The sequence below is a fragment of the Podarcis tiliguerta genome (genome assembly GCF_965153285.1).
Source record: "Podarcis tiliguerta genome assembly, chromosome: 4".
NCBI classification, from domain to species: domain Eukaryota; kingdom Metazoa; phylum Chordata; class Lepidosauria; order Squamata; family Lacertidae; genus Podarcis; species Podarcis tiliguerta.
The window spans coordinates 7,444,355-7,468,354 of record NC_139537.1 but is presented as its reverse complement, the minus strand read 5'-3'; the positions used below and the strand labels follow the sequence as shown (position 1 = coordinate 7,468,354).

The 24,000-nt window shown below is 46.6% G+C and overlaps 1 protein-coding gene and 1 long non-coding RNA gene across 3 annotated transcripts in view; one reads left to right on the top strand and one right to left on the bottom strand.

Moving 5' to 3' along the window:
• The window catches only part of GDPD5 (glycerophosphodiester phosphodiesterase domain containing 5), a 169,191-nt gene that overhangs the window by 41,962 nt on the left and 103,229 nt on the right, over positions 1 to 24,000 (bottom strand). For both annotated transcript variants that reach the window (XM_083436532.1, XM_083436533.1), the window contains exons 3-5: positions 11,528 to 11,631; positions 2,235 to 2,328; positions 1,377 to 1,436 (exon numbers count right to left, since the gene is read on the bottom strand). In XM_083436532.1, the coding sequence (XP_083292658.1) occupies positions 1,377 to 1,436; positions 2,235 to 2,328; positions 11,528 to 11,631 (258 nt within the window). The remainder of the gene's footprint in view (positions 1 to 1,376; positions 1,437 to 2,234; positions 2,329 to 11,527; positions 11,632 to 24,000) is intronic.
• LOC310675851 overlaps positions 14,522 to 24,000 on the top strand; it is a 180,014-nt gene continuing 170,535 nt past the window's right edge. Inside the window, exon 1 of the long non-coding RNA XR_014510238.1 lies at positions 14,522 to 14,775. This is a non-coding gene — a long non-coding RNA (uncharacterized lncRNA). The remainder of the gene's footprint in view (positions 14,776 to 24,000) is intronic.

The window sequence follows — 24,000 nt, the reverse complement described above, 5'->3', positions numbered from 1 at the left end:
GCGTAGGGACAAACGAAGACCAAAGGCAGCAGAAGACATTGTAGGATTCAAATTTCTCCTGTGAAACTAACCGGATCAGTGCAAAAAAGTGACTGTGTGTTTGCAGAGTTCTGCCCACCCAACTTTCTTCAACCTAAGAGTCGCAGAGCACTTTTAAGCCACGCTACACACTCCAACACAGCAACCCTCACAGCTGTTGTAAGAAAAACTGCTCCCTTCCCCTTATGGGGTATTCCGGAGCCCGTATAGAGTCCTTAAGTGGGTTCCTATTGGTAGGAGAAAACAACAGAGGCCAACCAGAGTACCGTATTTTTCGCTCCATAAGGCACACCTGACCATAAGACGCGCCTAGTTTCTAGAGGAGGAAAGCAAGAAAAAATATATTCTGAACGAAACATTGGATGTATGATTTTTGTGGTTCGTGCTGTGGCCACAGACATGATACATGATTTGACGGTGAGTTTGGGGTAGCCCAATGCAAAAATCCTGAGGATCCATGTGGATCCCTGCTTTGTAACCATGTTTTTGCGTAATCGCGGCCCCATGAAACAGTGGATGTGTGATTTTTTGGGGGTGCAGGCTGTAGCCATGGACATGCTATGTGATCTGATGGTGAATTTGGGGTGACCCAATGCAAAAATCCTGAGGATCCATGGGCTTTTACCTCCCTCCTCCCAGACAGCCTCCTTTATCGCTAGCCTCCCTTATCTCCCTCCCAATCGCTTACTGATCAGCTGCTTCCTTTTAGCACCCCCTTCCCTCTTGTTTGCCTTAGTGTCTTTTCCTTAGCTGGAGCAGTTTTTTTTGCTCCTCCTTTTCTTCTAATTTCTCTCCTCATTGCTTTAGTCTTCCTGTTTCCTCTCCTTGCAAGTTCGCTGTCTTTACCTCCCCCCTCCCAGGCAGCCTCCTTTATCACTAGAGTCCCTTATCCCCCTCTCCATCGCTTGCCAATCAGCTGTGGGCCGCTTGTGGCCCATGGGCCTTAGGTTCCCGATCCCTGATGTACATCAAAAGGGCTCCCTTTACTAGTGGTTGACCCTTATAATACTACCCGCATGACGGGCAGGAGTCAGATATAGTCGGTTCAGTTCCAGTGCCTAAACCAATATTGCTCACATCTGTAGCCAATAAAGTTGTGGCCTTATTTATCCCATTAACCCAAAATATTGGTGTCCGTGTGTTTCATTATCTAGCGATGGGGTGGGCTTGGGGTCTTGCCAGGCAACTGAAGATCTGCCTTTCTTTCCTTCTACTGGTTCCTGCTTCCACTCATTTTTCTCTGACCGATTACCGGACTTAGGGGACATTGGAGAATTGGGCTGCAAAAGCCAACCCAATTTCCCCCCCACAGCACTGTATATCGAAAAGTTCCTTACCTTGTGGATCCAGTGTAGGTTCATTTGCTGTCCTACTGCTATGTGACATAGTGCTAAAATCTGAAAGGGCAACCAAGTTGGGAAGGAGAAAGGGGGAGAAAAAACTGATTAGGAATCCAGGAAGCTTCCTTCCACCAAGTCAAGGCAATTGGTCAGTCTTGCCCCCCCCCCCCCCCGTACGGGCCAGTCTTGACAGACTCTAGGGTTGTGCGCCCATCTCACTCAAAGAGGCCAAGGGCCAGCGCTGTCCGAAGACACTTCCGGGTCACGTGGCCAGCGTGACATCGCTGCTCTGGCGAGCCAGAGCCGCACACAGAAACGCCGTTTACCTTCCCACTAGTAAGCGGTCCCTATTTATCTACTTGCACCCGGGAGTGCTTTCGAACTGCTAGGTTGGCAGGCGCTAGGACCGAACAACGGGAGCGCACCCCGCCGTGGGGATTCGAACCTCCGACCTTTCGATCGGCAAGCCCTAGGCGCACCTAACCCTACCCACAGCGCCACCCACGTCCCTTCAGTCTTGCCCAGAGGTTCTCAAACTTTTAAAAAAAGTTGTTTATAAAAAGTTTATCTCAATTTCTTATTTAATATTTAAAGATAAATTGTAAACAGATAAAAAAATACTGGCAGGATTATTGCAACAACCTGCTGTTTCACAAAAGCATATATTTAAAGAAGATGAATAAATGAGCAAATTAAGTTAACTGGGATATGCAGAAGATAATAAAAAATAAATTGAAGGAACCGCAGAAAGAGGGGGAAGGAAATCAAGTTTTATAAATGTCAAAATGACCGTAAAATCGGTGAAATGTACACATTTGAAAAGTATAAATAAACATTTAAAAAAAGAAAACTTACCAATAACGCTGTGATGTACGTGAAACCAGCTGCCGTTGAAACAAGGATAGGAACGGACCAATCGCTCCAATATCCCATTCTATTATATAAAAACCTGAAGGATCAAAAGAGAGAAGGGGGATCAGAGGCAGGCACGATGGATATCACTGATGCTCCGTAAAGAATCACACTGTTGCGGCAGGAAGACTTGAGGGCAATTAATACAGGTGGCGACTACCGTATTTTTTGCTCTATAGGACGCACCGGACCATAGGAAGAGGAGAACGGGGGGGGGGTGTTTCTTGTTCTCCCCCTTCAAAACAAGGTGCGTTCAAGAACAGGTCGGGGAACAGCGCAAAGGCTGCGCACAGCCTTGCCTCTGGCCCCCGGGCTTGTGGGGCTGGCGGTGGGGGGAAGCGCTGCTTTCCCCCACCGCCAGCCTCAAAGATCCCTGAAGCCTCTGGAGCACAGCTGCACTCCAAAGGCTTGAGGCTTCGGGGATATCCTTTGTAGCCTCCACAGGGCAATGGGGTGCCTTCATCCCGCTGACCTGCGGAGGCTTCGCGAAGCCATCCCGAAGCTAGAACAGCTTCGGGCTGCCGGCTGCTATCCGCAAGCCTTGGGAGCCCGGCGGGCACTCCCGCCGCGCTCCGAAGGCTTGCGGATAGCTTCCTGAAGCCTGGAGAGCGAGAGGGGTCAGTGCGCACCGACCCCTCTTGCTCTCCAGGCTTCAGCGAAAGCCTGCATTCGCTCCATAGGACGCACACACATTTCCCCTTCATTTTTGGAGGGGGAAAAGTGCGTCCTATAGGGCGAAAAATACAGTGGTGCCCCGCAAGACGAATGCCTTGCAAGACGGAAAACCCGCTAGACGAAAAGGGTTTTCCGTTTTTCAATGCGCTTCGCAGGACGAATTTCTCTATGGGCTTGCTTCGCAAGACGAAAATGTCTTGCGATTCTTGCGATTTTTTTTCGCTCCTCACCCCCTTTTTCTAAGGCACTAAGCTGCTAATAGCCTTTTAGCAGCTAATCCGCTAATCCCTTAAGCCTTTAATAGCCGCTAATAGCCGCTAAACCGCTAATAGGGTTGCTTTGCAAGACGAAAAAACCGCTAGACGAAGAGACTCGCGGAACGGATTCTTTTCGTCTTGCGAGACACCACTGTACGGTATTTTGTGAGCGTCCAATTTATGCACAACCACCAACCTGCAGGTCCTTTTGGACATGGTCTGGTTCCCTGGTTTGTTTATTTATTTAGTACATTTATAAGCCACCTTTACCTCCCAAGGGAAATGGGTTCTCCTCCTCCCCATTTCATCCTCACAACAAGCCTGTGAGGTAGGTCCAGGGCCGGATTTAGGTTTGATGAGGCCCTAAGCTACTGAAGGTAACGGGACCTTTTGTATGTCCAGCTGTCCTTTGTCAACAACAAATGGTTGCTGGTTTTTGTGTTGAATATATGCTATATGGCAGGGATAGGCAAACTAAGGCCCGTGGGCTGGATGCGGCCCATTTGCCTTCTAAATCCAGCCCGCGGACAGTCCAGGAATCAGTCCGCGTTTTTACATGAGTAGAATGTGTCCTTTTATTTAGAATGCATCTCTGGATTATTTGTGGGGCCTGCCTGGTGTTTTTACATGAATAGAATGTGTCCTTTATTTAAAATGCATCTCTGGGTTATTTGTGGGGCATAGGAATTCGTTCATATTTTTTTCCAAAATATAGTCCGGCCCACCACATGGTCTGAGGGACGGTGGACTGGCCCATGGCTGAAAAAGGTTGCTGACCACTGCTATATGGTCATTTATGGACCTAAGAGATACCTCAAGCCATTTGCACATGCAGAATGTAGGCACCCTATATATAGAAAGGAGCAAACAAGTGATATTTTAGGGAGCAGGCTAGCAGGGGGTCCATGACTTACATCATAGGATCCTACACAACACAAAACACTGTTGCTGTATGTAGGTTTTATTTTATTTGTTTTTTAATCTTATGTTTCAGAAATGCATATCCAGGTTTTTTTCCCCTTTAATTTTTTTTGGGCCCCCAAGAGATTGTGGCCCTAAGCTATAGCTTGTTTAGCTTATACAGTGGTACCTCAGGTTAAGTACTTAATTCATTCCAGAGGTCTGTTCTTAACCTGAAACTGTTCTTAACCTGAAGCACCACTTTAGCTAATGGGGGCCTCCTGCTGCCACTGCGCTGCCAGAGCACAATTTATGTTCTCATCCTGAAGCAAAGTTCTTAATCAGAGGTACTATTTCTGGGTTAGCGGAGTCTGTAACCTGAAGCGTATGTAACCTGAAGCATATATAACCTGAGGTACCACTGTACGTAAATCTGGCTCTGAGTAGGTGAGGATGCTAAGAGATGCCCACTGGCCCAAGGTTAGCTTCATGACTGAGTGGGGATCCGAACCCTGCTCTTCCAGGTCCTAGTCAGACACTCTAAACCATTACACCACACTCGCTCTCGTATCATAAAGTTGCTGTGTTCTATGCTGTAAATGAAGCACTGCTTGGAGATCTTCCTTGCTGTTTTCCAACGTATTCCTTATCAATAAGAAATTCAGTTTGTGGCACAGGGCAATTTTTAATTCTGAAAGTGTGGCCCAGAGAAAACAAGTTTGAAAACCATACTGATCCATAGCTGTCAACTTACAAATTTGAAAATAAGGGACCAGCAGCCTCGAAAATATGGGTTCAGCAGCCAAAATAAGGGATTTTCTGGGCACGGGTATGTTCAACTTCTGAGCCAAAGGCAGAAAGCCCAGCCAGCAGCCAAACGAAGCCTCAAGCGGTGGTTCCCACAGCGCAGCAACCCAGCAAAGGGGATGCAGCAAGGAAAACCACTTACACCTCTCTACTGCGAAGCGCTGAGCAAAGGCGAGTCCCCAGGCAATGTGGCGGATTTGATTGGCGCAAGGCATGCAAGCTCCACCCCCCCAGTCATTCTTAGACTCCTTCTTGGGTGAGCAACACAGCCAAGCAACACAGCTGGAGCCTCCCTCCTCCCTGGCCGGCAGGGAGGGAGAGGAGCTGCTTCCTTTGAAACCTGGGAAATTTAAGGGACATCATCAATAAGGGACAGCAGCGGGACACGGAGCTAGGATAAGGGAGTTTCCCGTCAAATAAGGGACAGTTGACAGCTATGCACTGATCTGACAGCGACATCCCCAAGAGCTGTCCCCATAAATCTCTGCCACAAGCGCTGACTCTATCCCATCCCAGACAAAAATGTCAAAATTTGCATTTAAATAGAGACACACTTCCTAATAAAGCTCGCTAAACCCAAAGTTAATTAAAGAGAGAGAGGAGAAGACAGTGAGCCTCTGTGCAAGGATCAAATTGAAGCACTGAAGAGCAAGTTGGGGAAAGTTAATTCAGGAGGGGAAGAAATGGAGGCAGTGAGAGATTTTACTTTCTTGGGCTCCATGATCACTGCAGATGGTGACAGCAGTCACAAAATTAAAAGACGCCTGCTTCTTGGGAGAAAAGCAATGACAAACCTAGACAGCATCTTAAAAAGCAGAGACATCACCTTGCCAACAAAGGTCCGTATAGTTCAAGCTATGGTTTTCCCAGTAGTGATGTATGGAAGTGAGAGCTGGACCATCAAGAAGGCTGATCGCCGAAGAATTGATGCTTTTGAATTATGGTGCTGGAGGAGATTCCTGAGAGTCCCATAGACTGCAAGAAGATCAAACCGATCTATTCTGAAGGAAATCATCCCTGAGTGCTCACTGGAAAGGCAGATCCTGAAGCTGAGGCTCCAATACTCCTAAGTTGCTGTTATTAAAGGATTTACAATGGTCACAGAATCCTAGCGTTGGAAGGGACCCGAGGGTCATCTAGTCCAACCCCCTGCAATGCGGGAATCTTGGGCTGAAGCATCCAACCCCAAGCCATAGAGTACTTTCTACAGATCAGTTACAATCCCCTTTTAAAGCCATCTAGGTTGGTGGCCATCAGTGTATACTGTGGCAGGGAGTTCCATAGTTTAACGGTGCACTGTGTGTGTGTGTGTGTGTGTGTGTGTGTAAGTGTAAACATATGAGCATATTACATATTTTTAGATAGATAGATAGATAGATAGATAGATAGATAGATAGATGATAGATAGATAGATGATAGATAGATAGATAGATAGATATAGATGATAGATAGATAGAGATAGATAGATAGATAGATGATAGATAGATAGATAGATAATTTATTACCGTTGGAGACCAGCTTATAAAACACACTTGGCAGTATAATCCCAGAAGGGAAACATACATTTAAAACAATGTACAACAATAAATTTTAAATTTATAAATGCGATAAGCGTATAGACACTTAAATTTTAAGATAAGCTACCGCAGAGACATGACGCAGAGTCACGCATGGAACCAAGTTTGGGGATTTTTTTCACGAACTAGTTTGGGTTGGGAGATGGTCTGCGCCTAAAGATCTGTACACAGAATCTGGCAACCATCGTCGTCTTATGATCTTTCCTACCAGGAAGTTTTTGCTTTTCCGGGAGGCCAGCGAGCCTCACCAGCAGGGGATCAATGGTCTCACTACGTGCCTCTTCATAAAAGGGACATCTAAAGAACAAGTGCTCTGGGCTTCCTATTTCCCCCAACTAACAGGCACAAAGTCTCTGAGCATATGGGACTTTTTTAAAGGCTCCTTCCAGAACCGGCAAGGGCAAAGCCAAGCTTCTGGTGAGTGTAAAAACCTTTCCTGCATTTTTGGATATGAGAAAGAAGAGATATGCTGCCAGTGCGGCTATATCTCTCTCGAATTCTCCAGTTTTTACATATTTTTATTGATTGATTTGAATAATACAATCATAGACTCCTAGAGTTGGAAGGGATCCGGGGGTCATCTAGTCCAACCCCCTGCAATAAAAGGAATCTCAACTCAAACTTCCATGACAGACGTGCCATCTGCTTAAAAATGCCATTATTACATGTTTTCATTATTTGTTTGTATCTCCCTTCTTTCCTTCTAAAGAAGCCCAGGTCAAAAAGCACCTCGGTGAGAAAACGGAGCAATGAAAAATAAGAATAAAAACATGTTTTGAACATTTGAAAATGATTAAAACCATCTTATAACGCATGTCTTGCACGTACTGCACGATGGTCCATTCTGCACTCGCCACACCCATTAATGGAACGCAACCCTTCCCTCTTCGCATCCCAAGGGCTGGCCAAGACACAGTGAGGGTCTCGGCTGTGGAAGAAAAAGGGTCCCCCACAGTAAACCAAAATCATATTGGCAAAAGCCACAGAACAGAGAGGTCCCCTGAAGTGGGATTACAGCAGTCAGTTCTGGATCCTGGCAAGGGCTCAGGAAAGGAAATTCCACAATCGAGAGCCAGCCACTCAGAATACTTCCTTAAAGAATTTGGCAGAAGCAGGCACGCAAGCTATTAAAAACAACAACACAGGATGTCAGATCCTATGCAAGATGCCCAGGGCCGGATTTAGGTTTGATGAGGCCCTCAGCTACTGAAGGGAATGGGGCCCTTTATATGTCCAGCTGCCCTTTGCCAACAACAAATTGTCCCTGCTTTTTGTGCTGAATATATGCTCTATGGTAATTTATGGGCCTCATAGGTATCTCAAGCCATTTGCACATAACAAAAAATAACATTATGAAAAATGTACTTTGTTTTCCAGATTTGTTGGGGCAGCAGCTCACTCGAAATGCCCATGGGAACCAACAAGCTCTGTTTGGTGCAAATGCCAGATAAGTGGACCATATACATGCTTTCCGCTTGCGAGGCATATCCCTCATACACCAACGTATCCCCTGGGAGAACTGGCAACAGCCTGACTTGCTCCTGACCAAAGTCCATGTGATCCATCTCACATCAATGGCTCCTGACAGAAGATCATTCGCATCATTATACTATTGGGAGCGCTGGCCTCCAAACCGCTGTGTTTACAGCTGGCTCAAACAGAAGCCAACAGCCTGATGGAAACGAAGGCTGGTCCATCAGTGTGAACGCAGCACTGTTTCCCCAACTCCTGACCTAAATCTTCCCTCATCCTACTTGTCTTCTCACCTCGAACCAGCAAAATGATTCACAGATGGTATTTCACTCCAAGTAGGCTTGCTAAGGAAAGGAGTACGGCAAGGCTGTATACTGTCTCCCTGCTTATTTAACTTATATGCAGAATTCATCATGCGAAAGGCTGGGCTGGATGAATCCCAAGCCGGAATTAAGATTGCCGGAAGAAATATCAACAACCTCAGATATGCAGATGACACAACCTTGATGGCAGAAAGTGAGGAGGAATTAAAGAACCTTTTATTGAGGGTGAAAGAGGAGAGCGCAAAATATGGTCTGAAGCTCAATATATATATAAAAAATATATATCCCAGAACAGATAGCTCACTTAGTAGAGCATACCTCAACATCAAAAAATAAATAAATGAAGATCATGGCCACTGGTCCCATCACCTCCTGGCAAATAGAAGGGGAAGAAATGGAGGCAGTGAGAGATTTTACTTTCTTGGGCTCCATGATCACTGCAGATGGTGACAGCAGTCACCAAATTAAAAGACGCCTGCTTCTTGGGAGAAAAGCAATGACAAACCTAGACAGCATCTTAAATAGCAGAGACATCACCTTGCCGACAAAGGTCCATACAGTTCAACCTATGGTTTTCCCAATAGTGATGTATGGACGTGAGAGCTGGACCCTAAAGAAAGCTGATCACTGAAGAATGGATGCTTTTGAATTCTGGTGCTGGAGGAGACTCTTGAGAGTCCCATGGACTGCAAGAAGATCAAACTGATCCATTCTGAAGGAAATCCGCCCTGAGTGCTCACTGGAAGGACAGATCCTGAAGCTGAGGCTCAAGTCTTTGGCCACCTCATGAGAAGAGAAGACTCCCTGGAAAAGACCCTGATGTTGGGAAAGATGGAGGGCACAAGGAGAAGGGGACGACAGAGGACAAGATGGTTGGACAGTGTTCTCGAAGCTACCAGCGTGAGTTTGACCAAACTGCAGGAGGCAGTGGAAGACAGGAGTGCCTGGCGTGCTCTGGTCCATGGGGTCACGAAGAGTCGGACACGACTAAACGACTAAACAACAACAAAGGCTTGCTAAGATGTACAGTCATACCTCAGGTTGCGTCCGCTTCAGGTTGTGTGTTTTCTTCCTGCGTCCCGCGGCAACCCGGAAGTACCGGAATGGGTTACTTCCGGGTTTCGCCACATGTGCAGAAGCGCCAAATCGTGCAGCGCGCCTGCGCAGACGCAGCACTTTGAGTTGCGGGCTTTTCACATTACAGACGGTCCTCCGAAATGGATCCCGTCCGTAACATGAGGCACCACCGTATAAGACTGAATCAGATAGGTGCTGGAGATGCAAAGACATGGAAGGAACATTCTATGTAAAAGGAGGTCACATAGAGGAGGGAGAAAGGTTGTTTTCTGCTGCTAAAAAGAAGTAATAAAAAGAAGTATAAAAAAAAAAAAAAGGAAGAACTTCCTGACAGTAAGAGCTGTTCAACAGTGGAATTTGCTGCCAAGGAGTGTGGTGGAGTCTCCTTCTTTGGAGGTCTTTAAGCAGAGGCTTGACAACCATATGTCAGGAGTGCTCTGATGGTGTTTCCTGCTTGGCAGGGGGTTGGACTCGATGGCCCTTGTGGTCTATTCCAACTCTATGATTCTATGATTCTTTCATATGTGACGGACTTGTAAAAGGGTAAAAGAGTATTGGGAAATGACCCATAATGAATTGAAAAAAGTGTTTTAAAGCATTCCCGCCCCCCTCAAAAAAAAACCCCACCCAAGTCCTTTCTGTTGGTGATAATTCAGACTGGAATTCCCAGGTGTCAAAAAAGGTTCTTTATGTATGCTACTACTGCGGCCCGTGTTTTGTTAGCCCCAAAATGAAAAACTAACGAGGTCCCAACGAAAGAAGAATGGCAACTTAAGTTGACAGCATATGCGCAACTCGCAGGCTTAACATATAGAATAAGAGAACAAGAAGAACATATTGTACCAGGTAGCCTGACATCTGGCTGGTTAATAGGGTATCAAATACTTATTTCACTCATTATAATGCACATCAATCTTTGACTTTTTTCTTCTGGATTTCTGGGAGTTTTTCTGTTGTTATTCTGTCTCCCACAGCTACAATAAACCTACCATTAAAATTATGGACTGGACATTTCATCATCAGAGGGCAAACAGGCAAATTTAGCAGGGGATCAAATACTTCCCCCCCCCCCTCACTGTACGTTTAGAAAAGACTGGAAAACGTTTATTGAATATATGGGAAATAAGTGTATACAGCTGGAAACGCTGGCAGTGTTCAGATAAATTCAACAGTGTAAAAAAAGTCTTGATGGATGAGATAATGGAATACTGAATAGTATAGTTTTGGGAAAATATGCAGGAATTTATGATATGTAAAATGAACCACGGAAAGAGAAGAAGGGAAGTTCACTGATCTCTTAAGGATGTAAAATGAGGATTTTAAATTGTACAACAGAAAATTTAATAAATATATTATACAACCAGCAGGTCACCAGGTGAGTTTTTTTGGTGGTGGTGGTTCAGTTGACGCTGATCCCGTAACAGGGCCTTTTTGGTGGTGGTTCCCCAGTTAGGGAATGCCCTCCCCTAGGGAGGTGAACTGGTCTCCTGTAGGTCGGTAGGTAGAACATGAGGCTCTTAACCTCAAGGCCATAGGTTTGCGTCCCACTTTGGGCGCAAGATTCCTGCATTATAGGGGGCTGGACTAAATGACCTTCATGGTTCCTTTCAACTCCACAGTTCTATGATTCTATGGTTATTAACCTCCAGGAGAAACTGGGGGAAGTTTCTGTGGACCCAGACATTCAGTGGCTGAGGAATCCTGTTCCAGGAAACCCTAAGATAATTGGTGGGAAGAACGCTTTTTAACCTTTAGGGTGTTTTAACTGTAACTTGCGTTAAATGTTTTTAATTGAATTTGGGGTTTTTTAAAAAAAATTATTAAAATAATGTTTCCTTTGTACATGCTTTAAATGGCACATCTGTTTGGGGAGGAAGGGTGGGATATAAATTCCACGAATGAATGAAAATGTAATGCAACCAGTTTGGGGAAATGGGGGCTGGACTAGATGGCCGCTGGGGTCCCTTCCAACGCTACAATTCTTTGGTTCTGTGAAAGAGAAATCTCTCTCCCATCAGTTATCACCTGGAGACGAACCTGGGGCCTTCTGCACACAGGGCACATTCTCCCCCTACTGAGCCCGGGTCCCGCTCCCAACCTCCCCCCTTAAAGGTAAGAGCTAAAACACGCTCCCTTTCCCTACTCACCAGTTGATCTCATTGTAGTCATTGTGCGCTTCCCACCAGAAGTAAAACCAGATCAGGGTCAGGAAGAAAGAGAAGGTGAGGATTAAGAACCAGAGGCGTTCCCACTGCGGAGGCAAAAAGAAAAGGAGAAATGTTAGAGGCTGGCTGGGCTAGTAAAGGGTGTTTAGGTGCCATCCCCACAAAAAGGACAAAAGAGAGTAGGTATTTGCATAAAATCTGCATGGGCTGATTTATACTGATATCAGTCAGTCAGATTTATTGCACATAGCCAAAGGCTGCTGCAATGTACACAGAACCATTCAACGATTAAAAGAAAATATACTGGATTGATACAAAAAACTTAAAACATTATCAAGACATTACCTACTCTAAACAGAGCTATAAAAGCACCTTAATATACAAGTTAAAACATTAAGCAATAAAATTTATAAGCTGAAAATATCACATGGCCACTAATATATTAAAAAATGATGTTAATTAATACAATGTGCAATTATATTCGGAGTTTGGTGATAAAGATAGAATATAGTTTGAAGTAAAGTAAAGTAAAGGGACCCCTGACCATTAGGTCCAGTCGTGACTGACTGTGGGGTTGCGACGCTCATCTCGCTTTATTGGCTGAGGGAGCAGGCGTACAGCTTCCGGGTCATGTGGCCAGCATGACTAAGCCGCTTCTGGCGAACCAGAGCAGCGCACGGAAACGCCGTTTACCTTCCCGCCAGAGCGGTACCTATTTATCTACTTGCACTTTGACATGCTTTCGAACTGCTAGGTTGGCAGGAGCAGTGACCTAGCAATGGGAGCTCACCCCGTCACGGGGATTCGAACCGCCGACCTTCTAATCGGCAAGTCCTAGGCTCTGTGGTTTAACCCACAGCGCCACCCGCGTCCCATAGTTTGATGTAGATAGGGTCAAATAAATTCATCTCTTGGGCTGATTTATACTGATATATGCAAATCCAGAAATAATGGCATTCTCTCTCTCTCTGCACAAACAAACATGTTAACCTCTCACCATCGTGAGGAAGGTTGTGCTCAGTCTATTGTCCAGGGAACAGCAACACCCCCCTGCCCTCCATTCTTGCTTCTCCTGGATTTATTCATTTTTCTGGCAAACCCTTTGCATCAAAGGGACTTCTGCCCATCTGTGCCTCCAAAAAAAGCCACAGTGCTACCACCATCTTGCCAAACAATGGGAGGATGACATAGGCTATGAAATTAACCCCACTCAATGGACCAAAATGTGGTCTAAACCCCCCTTTAAATCCATATCAACGAAAAGAAAAGAACTCTCTCTAAAACTCACCTACTCACCTACAGGTGGTACCTAACACCAAGAAAACTAGCACTAATACGCCCAGGAACCTCACCAAAATGCCGGAGAGGGTGCACCTCCACAGGCACATACCTCCACATGTGGTGGGAGTGCCCCCAAAACTAATCTGGACATCAACCATACAAGAAATAAATAAAATAACCAAGCAAGTATTAGAAATCACCCCAGAATTGACCTTACTAAATATCTTCCAAGATAATAATGCCCACTTACACCACAAAGAACTCATAACCCACCTACTTTCAGCAGCCAGAAGCATCATAGCCAGACACTGGAGAGACCTGTCAGGAGTGAGCATGGACCAATGGTACCAAATAGTATGGGAAACAGCCCTACTAGAAAAATGAACCAATAAACTGAAACTGACAAGGGGACAAATAGAAGAAGACACGGGGATTCGAACTGCCGGCCTTCTGATCGGCAAGTCCTAGGCTCTGTGGTTTAACCCACAGCGCCACCTGTGTCCCATTAGGACCCTGAGTGCAGGGTGGGGACCAAAGGTGAATAAAAGACCCCCAGAAGGTGCGTGTCCCCACCAGAGGTACTACCCAGCCCCTAACACAACATACACCCTCTCTCGATACAGTATATAAAATCAGAGATAACCTTGAGCTTCATTCAAAACAAGGGTGACAGCAATTTCGATAAATAAACCAAGTAAGGTTTTGTTTTGTTTTTTAAAGGAGATCATTAGCATTTTTTTTTGCATTTAATAAGCCAACATCTCATTTGGCTTTCCTGACCTCTGGGGGCTACTATGTCATCCGTCTTCTGCTTCAGCGGCTGTGATGGAAAGGGGTTGGGTTGCTCTGCCAATCTGTGGCTTCCCCCACAATATTTTATGTATCTCCCATGTCATTCAACGTCCCAGTGAGACGTAGCTTCATAAAAGGCGGACAAGATTAACGAGAGAAAGGATATATGTGTGTCAGAGGCGTAGCTATGGCAGAGGCCCCCGGCTAAAATTTATTCTGCGCAACTTTAAATTAGAGAGCCGTATCTCTGAAGCCAATGTAAAAGCAACAGTTTTACGGCCAGAATAAATGTTCCAACTCAATACAGTTCCGGTTAACACAGCTCAAAAAAAATGATACAGTGTTAGTCCAGCTTTTACTTCATTAAAATGTCTTACCGAACTGTCCAAAGGGCTTAGCAGAATAGATTAACAGTGAATTTAAAAACCCAGTGCATCCTAAAGCCAGCAGCAAACGAAAAACATTTGAGCCCAAAACTATAAATTAGGAGAGGTGCTTTGTTGCTTGAATAGCAGCCCTGAAAGTTAATATTCACAACGGCCCTGTGAGGAAAACTAAGCAGGAGGTTCCAATTTGCCCAAGCAGAAATTTCAGCCCAAAGTCGCATATCCAATATCCTTTTCGTCATGGCACGCTGGAATTCTGAAATTGCTTTTCTGCACACATATTACTGTAAAGGTCAGGCGCAGATTTCCTAGGCACGATCTCTGTTACAGAATACGCAGATATTGATACAACTATTTAATGCTATTCTTCTATTGATTGCCTAATCTCATTGACATTTCAATGAAATCAATCAGCCTGCCAGATTCTGGCTTTTAAAAGGGGAGAGGGACACACACACAAACCCAGTGAAGGAAGGGGGTGTGGCGAGCCCTTAAGACTATTACGGAAAGTTACCGTATTTTTTGCTCTATAAGACTCACTTTTTCCCTCCTAAAAAGTAAGGGGATATGTGTGTGCGTCTTATGGAGCGAATGCAGGCTGCGCAGCTATCCCAGAAGCCAGAACAGCAAGAGGGATTGCTGCTTTCACTGCGCAGCGATCCCTCTTGCTGTTCTGGCTTCTGAGATTCAGAATATTTTTTTTCTTGTTTTCCTCCTCCAAAAACTAGGTGCGTCTTGTGGTCTGGTGCGTCTTATAGAGCGAAAAATACGGTACCTCAGGAGCTGGATTTGTTAAAGGGGTGGGTACCTGAAGGAAAGTACCGCCTCAGAAAGGAACCAAACTAAAAAGCCGAAAGCTCTGTGAAACGAATTAAATTAAACTAGCGTATCAATTCTGAAGTAACCTGAGCTTCTCCGCTCGTATTTTACTACAATGGACACTTGAGTTGCGAACATGATCCGTGCAGGATGCACGTTCGCAACCCGCAGCATTCGCAACCTGCAGCGGCGCGTCTGTGCACACGCGGGTTGCGATTCAGTGCTTCTGCGCATGCGCAAAGTGCGATTTAGCGCTTCTGTGCATGCATGGCCGCCGAAACCCGGAAGTAACCCATTCCAGTACTTCCGGGTTTCGGTGGTCGGTAACCCGAAAAAACGCAACCTGAAGCATCTGTAACCCAAGGTATGACTGCACCTTGTTCTAAAAATAAATCGTTACTGTTTATTTGAAGAACGCCAGCTTGAGACTCCAACTTATCAGTTATCCCCCACACAAAGATTCCCCACGCGATTCTCTGGGATAGTTAGCATTTGTTTTAAGGGCTGTTCAGTGAGGTGGGGGCAATATATGTAAGAGAGAGCGGGCAACTGAGGTGTCAGGCCCGTCGCAGGTACCAGGGGTTAAATTTCTGGTGGCTTCCTTTAACGCTGACTTAGGAGCTGACAGATACGGCTGAATGTTAATAATAATAATAATAATAACAATAATAATAAATTTATTATTTGTATCCTGCCCATCTGGCTGGGTTTCCCCAGCCACTCTTGGCAGCTTCCAACAAAGACCAAAAATACACTAAAATGTCACACATTAAAAACTTCCCTGAAGTTGCCTTCAGATGCCTTCTGAATGTCAGGTAGTTGTTTATCTCTTTGACATCTGAAGGGAGGGCATTCCACAGGGCAGGCGCCACTACCAAGAAGACCCTCTGCCTGGTTCCCTGTAACTTTGCTTCACGCAATGAGGGAACCACCAGAAGGCCCTCGGAGCTGGACCTCAGTGAACGATGGAGGTGGAGACGCTCCTTCAGGTCCACTGGGCTGAGGCCATTTAGGGCTTTCAAGGTCAGCACCAGCACTTTGAATTGTGCTCGGAAACATACTGGGAGCCAATGCAGGTCTTTCAAGACCGGTGTTATATGGTCTCTGCGGCCGCTCCCAGTCACCAGTCTAGCTGCCGCATTCTGGATTAGTTGTAGTTTCCGGGTCACCTTCAAAGGTAGCCCCACGTAGAGCGCATTGCAGTAGTCCAAGCGGGAGAAAACCAGAGCATTCACCACTCCTAAACATTCTGTAACACGTAAGAACATAAAGAAGAGCTTGGTGGATCAGGCCAATGGCTCATCGAGTCCGATATCCTCTTCTCACAATGGCTAATCAGGTGCCTGTGGGAAGCCCACAAACAGAATCCGGGCACAACAACAACACCCTCCCCGCGTGTGGTTTCCAACAACCGGAATTCAAAACCATGCCACCTCTGACTACGGAAGCAGCGCAATGCCAACAACAGCAACATTACAAAGCCATCTAGGTTGGTGGCGGCCATCGCTGCCTCATGTGACAGTGAGTTCCACAGTTTAACTCTCTGCTGCGTGAAGAAGTGCTTTCTTTTATTTGCCCTCGGCAACCTGGGGGCCGGGGGCAGCTGGCAGGAACAGGGGGCAACACAAGCCAGTGTTAGCCAGCTGCTCAACTCCGTGTGTGTGTGTGTGTGTGTGTGTGTGTACGAGAAGGAATGAGAATCTCACTCCTGTGTGGGATAATGAAATGCTAACTGCATGAGTAATGTGCATTTAAGAGTCCTAAGTGGAATGTGTGAGTTGTTGGAATACACACACCTGCCAGGGGGTTTCGAGAGAGTGCCAAAGAAGAACAGATACAAAGGTGGCATTATACTCAAAACACATCGCTATCGCCACTTTGAAGGCAATGCCATTAACTCCCAAGCGGTGATTTCGTGAACTTTAAGCTCGCGTTGACAAAGGAACGGATTTTTACTACTTTTGGGCTTTATCACCTCTGCATCTTTCCTTTCGTTCCAGAGAAACTGACATGACAGCTTAATCTAGATCCCATTAGTCATCATATGCTGGCATGCCCTCCCACTCAGCCAACAAAGTCTGTTTGATGTCAAAGAATTCTTTTCGAGCACATTCAGAAAATCGACACTGGCAGAGCAATGCTTTGCGATGAGCTCCCACATTCCTCTCCTGGGGAGGGAAGAATTTGTCCGTTTCAGTTTCTCATTTCTCCCCCATTTTAAATTCCGTCTGCCACATTCCTGCACCAGTTTGCAAGCCCTCCATATATATATATATATATATATATATATATATATATATATAGTCCTCACAAAAGATTCACTTCTCGTTATATGCACACAAACATTGTTGCATTTCTGCAAAGGTACCAATTATCGTACCCTGCCTTATCTAATACACCCCTTTCTGCAGAGCAATCTTCTGTAGCGTAACGCCTTTTTGCATGCTCCTTTTTCACACATATGCATTCCTAGGGAAACTTCCCCAAAATAACGTGCCTTTTCACCCTGCACGTTTACTGGGTTGGAAAACTGCGCCGCAAAATTCAGAGAAGTGTAAGTTTCAAAGGATGGCTGCATTTTGGGTCACAGAATCAGAACTGGAAGGGACAACAATGATCATGTAGTCCAACCCCCCCCCCCCCCGGAAATGCAGGAATATGCCACTGTCTCACACGAGGATCGAACCCGTGTCCTTGGCATTATCAGTACCACACTCTAACTGACTGAGCTATCTCTGTTGTTTCAGGAAATGAGACTTAAAGGTAAAGGGACCCCTGACCATTAGGTCCAGTTGCGGGCGACTCTGGGCTTGCGGCTCTCATCTTGCTTTACTGGCTGAGGGAGCCGGCGTACAGCTTCCGGGTCACGTGGCCAGCATGACTAAGCCGCTGCTGGCGAACCAGAGCAGCACACAGAAACGCCGCTTACCTTCCTGCAGGAGCAGTACCTATTTATCTACTTGCACTTTGATGTGCTTTCGAACTACTAGGTTGGTAGGAGCAGGGACTGAGCAACGGGAGCTCATTCTGTCATGGGGATTCGAACCGCCGACCTTCTGATCGGCAAGTCCTAGGCTCTGTGGTTTAACCCACAGCGTCACCCACGTCCCCTAAATGAGACTTTAAAAAGGTAAAGGTACCCCTGCCCGTACGGGCCAGTCTTGCCAGACTCTAGGGTTGTGCGCTCATCTCACTCTATAGGCCGGGAGCCAGCGCTGTCCGCAGACACTTCCGGGTCATGTGGCCAGCGTGACGAAGCTGCTCTGGCGAGCCAGCGCAGCACACGGAATGCCGTTTACCTTACCGCTGGTAAGCGGTCCCTATTTATCTACTTGCACCCGGGGGTGCTTTTGAACTGCTAGGTTGGCAGGCACTGGGACCGAACGACGGGAGCGCACCCCGCCGCGGGGATTCGAACCGCCGACCATGCGATCGGCAAGTCCTAGGCGCTGAGGTTTTACCCACAGCGCCACCCGCGTCCCAAAATGAGACTTAGATAGGTTCAAATTATGACTCTATACGAGCCAATTTTCTGCCCGTTCGTATTCTTTGCCTTCCAGAATGAGTAAAGAACAAGGCAGGCAGGAATCTTTTTTGACATTCCCTCGTAGCTGAGTGAGATTTTCTTCCATGAACACGGTCTTAACAGTGAGTCCGTAAGTGACTGTGGAGGCCAAATCTGGATCCACACGTCCTTCCACAGTGGGGACATTGGTTTCTCAGTAGGAGTTGATCACAGTGAGGGTTTGCCAAGCGTGCCTTCCTCTTAGCACGTTTCTCCCTTGCGTCCTGAGTTCGAGTGTCTTCAAACCCCATGACAGCTTTGGTATAAAGGCTGTTCTCCAACTGGAGCACTCACAGGCCAGTGTTTCTCAGTTGTCGGTGTTTATACTAATTTTTTTTTTTAGATTTGCCTTGCGAGAGTCTTTAAGCCTCCATTGTTGACCACCAGCATTATGCTTTCCATTTTTAAGTTTGGAATAGAGTACAGTGGTACCTCGGTTTAAGAACAGTCTGGTTTAAGAACGATTTGGTTTACAAACTCCGCCAAACCGGAAATAGTGTCTTGGTTTGAGAACTTTACCTCGGTCTAAGAATGGAATCCAAACGGTGGAAGGGCAGCGGCAGCGGGTGGCCTCATTAGTAAAAGCGCACCTCGGTTTAAGAACGGTTTCGGTTTAAGAACAGACTTCCGGAATGGATTAAGTTCATAAACCAAGGTACCGCTGTAGTTGCTTTGGAAGATGATAATTAGGCATCCGCACAACATGACCAGTCCAACGAAGTTGATGTTGAAAAATCATTGCTTCGACACTGGTGATCTTTGCTTCTTCCAGTACACTGGCATTAGTTCGCCTGTCTTCCCAAGTGATGTGTAAATTTTTTCGGAGACACCGCTGATTGAATCTTTCGAGGAGTTGGAGATGGCGTTTGTAAGTGGTCCATTTTTCACAATAGCTTCGTAAACAAGGAGGCTCTGGTGATCTCACTAAAGCACCCTCAAGGCGGAACAGAAATAAAATGTGCTAACTTGGCGAAGCTAATATTGGCCGCAAATATTGTTTTGCTGATTGAACAGGGATGCCTCTGACCCAAGGTCCGCTGATTAAAACCAATGAGGGAAACAAGAGAAGGGCGTTTTCAGTTGTGGTTTCACAGTTACAGAATTCTCTGAGCCTGAGCTCAGCCCTTCCCTGCTTCTTTGGGTGAAGGTGAAGTCACACAACGCAGGGGTGTTAGCAAAATTAATGGATTTTTTATGGGAGATTTTTTTTAAAAAAAAAATGGTTTTGTTTCAAATATATGCACATGGTTTTGAGTGGATAAACTACTTTCAATTCTCTATTCAGGATGGGAAGCCCAAATGCGACAGACAAATAAAATTTTAGGCACTGGCAAGAAGTAGAGGAGGCTAACGGGGAAAAAATAACATTTTTTGCTTTTTAAAGAGTATTTTAGCATCTCAAGCAAAAGGCTCCAACGTTTGGAGATCTCAACCACTCAGCCTAGTGTCTAGGATGTTTTGAGGCAATTTGCTAAACGTTATGCTATAATTAAGACCTCAGGCCAGGGGTTGCAATTAATTCCTAGTTAATTGACTTTCCATATATATTATAATAACACAAACGTGTTACCATCTTTGTAAACATAATGCCAATCTTTTGAAACCTGGTTCATTTTCTTCATTTCCCAACAACTAGGGGATATATATACTTTTAACCAAGATGTCTGAAACTCTGGAGTGCTGCTGCCAGCCAGTGCAGGCTGTATGGAGCCAGATAGACCAGCGGTTTGACTCTGCATAAGTGTGATGGCCTGGGAATCTAATTCAGAGACCGCACCTGAGGAATCCCAGCCTGCACAGGAGTCCCCGCCTCCAGAACCAGCTGAGCCGGGGCTGGGGCCTGAGCCTGAAGGGTCCTCACCTGTGCTGGGTCCTCAGGTGCAGGCACCAGCTGAGTCTGCTCTGACTCCTGAGGTGATGAAGGACCCATTGCCTGCAGGTGCTCCACTCTCAGCCCCGTCAGGGGAAGCTGAGGTTGCCTCTGGGTCCGGTAACCCTCCAGCCTCTCCTGAGCTGCAGAGGCTCAGGGCAGAGAGGCGGAGGGAACTAAGTTCCTGCAGGAGGAGTGCTCGCCTCATGGCCAGGAGAGGCGAGTCACCTGAGGATCGGGGCCACCCTATGCCTCGGAGGAGATAAAAGCCAGCCAGCCCAGTCCCAGGTTGCGGGTGCAACATTGTTGGTTACCTGTTCCTGCCAGCACCCTGTCCTGCTCTTCCAGAGTTCCTGACCACGCCTGACTCCTCGCTTTGGACCTTGCTTCGCCCCTGACGGAGAGCCTCCTTACCCTCTACCTAGGACCGGACTTAGACCACGCCGCATGGTAACACCCCCCCCCCCGGACCAGCACAATAAGGCAGTCTCCTATGCAAGCTGGGCCGTTTAAAAGATAAGAGTACAATAATCCTCAGTTTCTCCCTCACCGCAAAAACATAAGCAGGGAAATCTCCCTTCCGGAACACCTGTCAGCATCAGATTAACGCTAAGGAATGTAAAAGGTCTTCTCATGGGATTTAACTAAATTGAACAAGATAATCCTGTAAAACAGTGCTGATATCTGAACACAGCAAATCAGGATATAATTTTGTTTCAGCCTAATGAGGCCACTATCTCATTGAGCACTAGGCATGTCCTCGCTTTCAGAAAATGTTGCACGGATAAAAGAAAATACCGTATTTTTTGCTCTATAAGACTTACTTTTCCCCTCCTAAAAAGTAAGGGGAAATGTGTGTGCGTCTTATGGGGCGAATGCAGGCTGCGCAGCTATCCCAGAAGCCAGAACAGCAAGAGGGATTGCTGCTTTCATCCCTCTTGCTGTTCTGGCTTCTGAGATTCAGAATATTCTTTTTCTTGTTTTCCTCCTCCAAAAACTAGGTGCGTCTTGTGGGCTGGTGCGTCTTGTAGAGCGAAAAATACGGTACGTCTTCACACAGCACATAGTTAAACTATGGAACTCCCTGCCACATGAGGCAGTGATGCCTGCCAACCTGGATGCTTTGAAAGAGGGATAGACAAATTCATTGACAGATTCGTTGATGGCTATGCTCTGCCTCCTCTCAAGTCTACCTCTTTTTCCAGGCTAAACGGGTATGATCTAGCTGAGATTCCTACATTGCGGGGGGTTGGACTAGATGACCCTCGAACCCCTTCCAACTCTACGATTCAAACAATACACAGCATTCCAAATGCAAGTGCACCATATACAAACCTACCTAATATTTGACTGCAGAATTTACATCACAGAGGCATGGAATGCTTCTTGAGGGCTTATTCAAGTATTGTCAGAAACGACAAAACAGGAAGTTTTATAAAAACCAAACCCTGGCAATTGGCAACATCACCACTCCAAATATCTGAACCTAGCGGCCTCAGGACACTCTGTGGCCCAGAATCTTGTTTGCTTGTGCTGTTCTGTCTTCCAAAGCAAATACAGTAGTACCTCGGGTTAAGAACTTAATTTGTTCTGGAGGTCCGTTCTTAACCTGAAACTCTTCTTAACCTGAGGTACCACTTTAGCTAATGGGGCCTCCTGCTGCCTCTGCCGCAGCCATGCAATTTCTGTTCTCATCCTGAAGCAAAGTTCTTAACCCGAGGTACTATTTCTGGGTTAGCGGAGTCTGTAACCTGAAGCATATGTAACCTGAAGTGCCTGTAACCCGAGGTACCACTGTACTCTACAGTGATACCTCAGGTTAAGTACTTAATTCGTTCCAGAGGTCCGTTCTTAACCTGAAACTGTTCTTAACCTGAAGCACCACTTTAGCTAATGGGGGCCTCCTGCCGCCGCCGGAGCACGATTTCTGTTCTTATCCTGAAGCAAAGTTCTCAACCTGAAGCACCATTTCTGGGTTAGCGGAGTCTGTAACCTGAAGCATATGTAACCTGAGGTACCACTGTATTGTGAACTAAAAGAAATGGAAAGTGTAATGCTGGTGGTCAACAAAAGAGGTTTAAAGACTCTCTCAAGGCAAATCTAAAAAAAATGAAGACTTAACACCGACAACTGGGAAACATTGTCCTGTGAACGTTCCAATTGGAGAACAGCCTTTACCAAAGGTGTCAGGGGTTTGAAGACACTCAAACTCAGGACGCAAGGGAGAAACGTGCTAAGAGGAAGGCACGCTTGGCAAATCCACACCGTGATCAGCTCCCGCCCGGAAACCAATGTCCCCACTGTGGAAGGACGTGTGGATCCAGAATTGGCCTCCACAGTCACTTACAGACTCATTGTTAAAACCGCGTTTATGGAAGACAATCTTACTCGGCTATGAGTGATCGCCGAAGAAGAAGAAGCTGTTCTGTGCACACACTGTTCCCAACGAAGAAATCACCCGCCTCACCCCTCTGACACCGTTCCTTGCTCCAAAAGGCTCTGAGATGCTTGAAGCCAGACTTTTTCTGCAGCTAAGACTTGCTTCTTTAAAAGACACACAGGGAGCGAGGCTTTGCTTGGCAAGATGGATTTCTGAAGGACGGGGAAAACGAGCGGGCAAGGGCAAAGGAGGACAGGCCGAACCTTGACGGAAGAGTTCGGACTTATTAGAGAGACGGCTTGTTTGTTCTGTTTGACGCTCGGAGGCAAGAGCATCGCTGAAGCAGAACCAGCAGGAGAACGGGGGCGCATTTCAACCAAGGAGCAGGAGACACAGCGCAAGATGAATGCCCTTCTGCGCCGTGAGGGGATGGAGACGGCGCTGAGGGAATTCAAATCACAGGTGCAGGAGGGAGGATCTGCAAGAATACCAAAAGAGAAGCTGGACTAGCTTGGCTTTCCCCCTTGATTACTGCTTTAAGGAGGTCTTATTTATTTCAATTTATTTATTTATTTCTAGGGCTTGCCGATCGAAAGGTCGGCGGTTCGAATCCCCGCGGCGGGGTGCGCTCCCGTTGCTCGGTACCAGCGCCTGCCAACCTAGCAGTTCGAAAGCACTCTCGGGTGCAAGTAGATAAATAGGGACCGCTTACTAGCGGGAAGGTAAACGGCGTTTCCGTGTGCGGCTCTGGCTCGCCAGAGCAGCGATGTCACGCTGGCCACGTGACCTGGAAGTGTCTCCGGACAGCACTGGCCCGCAGCCTCTTGAGTGAGATGGGCGCACAACCCTAAAGTCTGGCAAGACTGGCCCGTACGGGCAGGGGTACCTTTACCTATTTATTTCAATGGGACACGGGTGGTGCTGTGGGTTAAACCACTGAGCCTAGGACTTGCCGATCAGAAGGTCGGCGGTTCGAATCCCCGCGACGGGGTGAGCTCCCGTTGCTCGGTCCCTGCTCCTGCCAACCTAGCAGTTCAAAAGCATGTCAAAGTGCAAGTAGATAAATAGGTACCACTCCGGCGGGAAGGTAAACGGCATTTCTGTGCGCTGCTCTGGTTCGCCAGAAGCGGCTTTGTCATGCTGGCCACATGACTCGGAAGCTGTACGCCGGCTCCCTTGGCCAATAAAGCGAGATGAGCGCCGCAAACCCAGGGTCGGCCACGACTGGACCTAATGGTCAGGGGTCCCTTTACCTTTAAGGTGCAACTGGAAGGATTTTTTTTATTTTGTTCCCACTACGGCAGACCAACACTGCTACATACCTGTAACTAATACAGTTGTACCTCGGGTTACATATGCTTC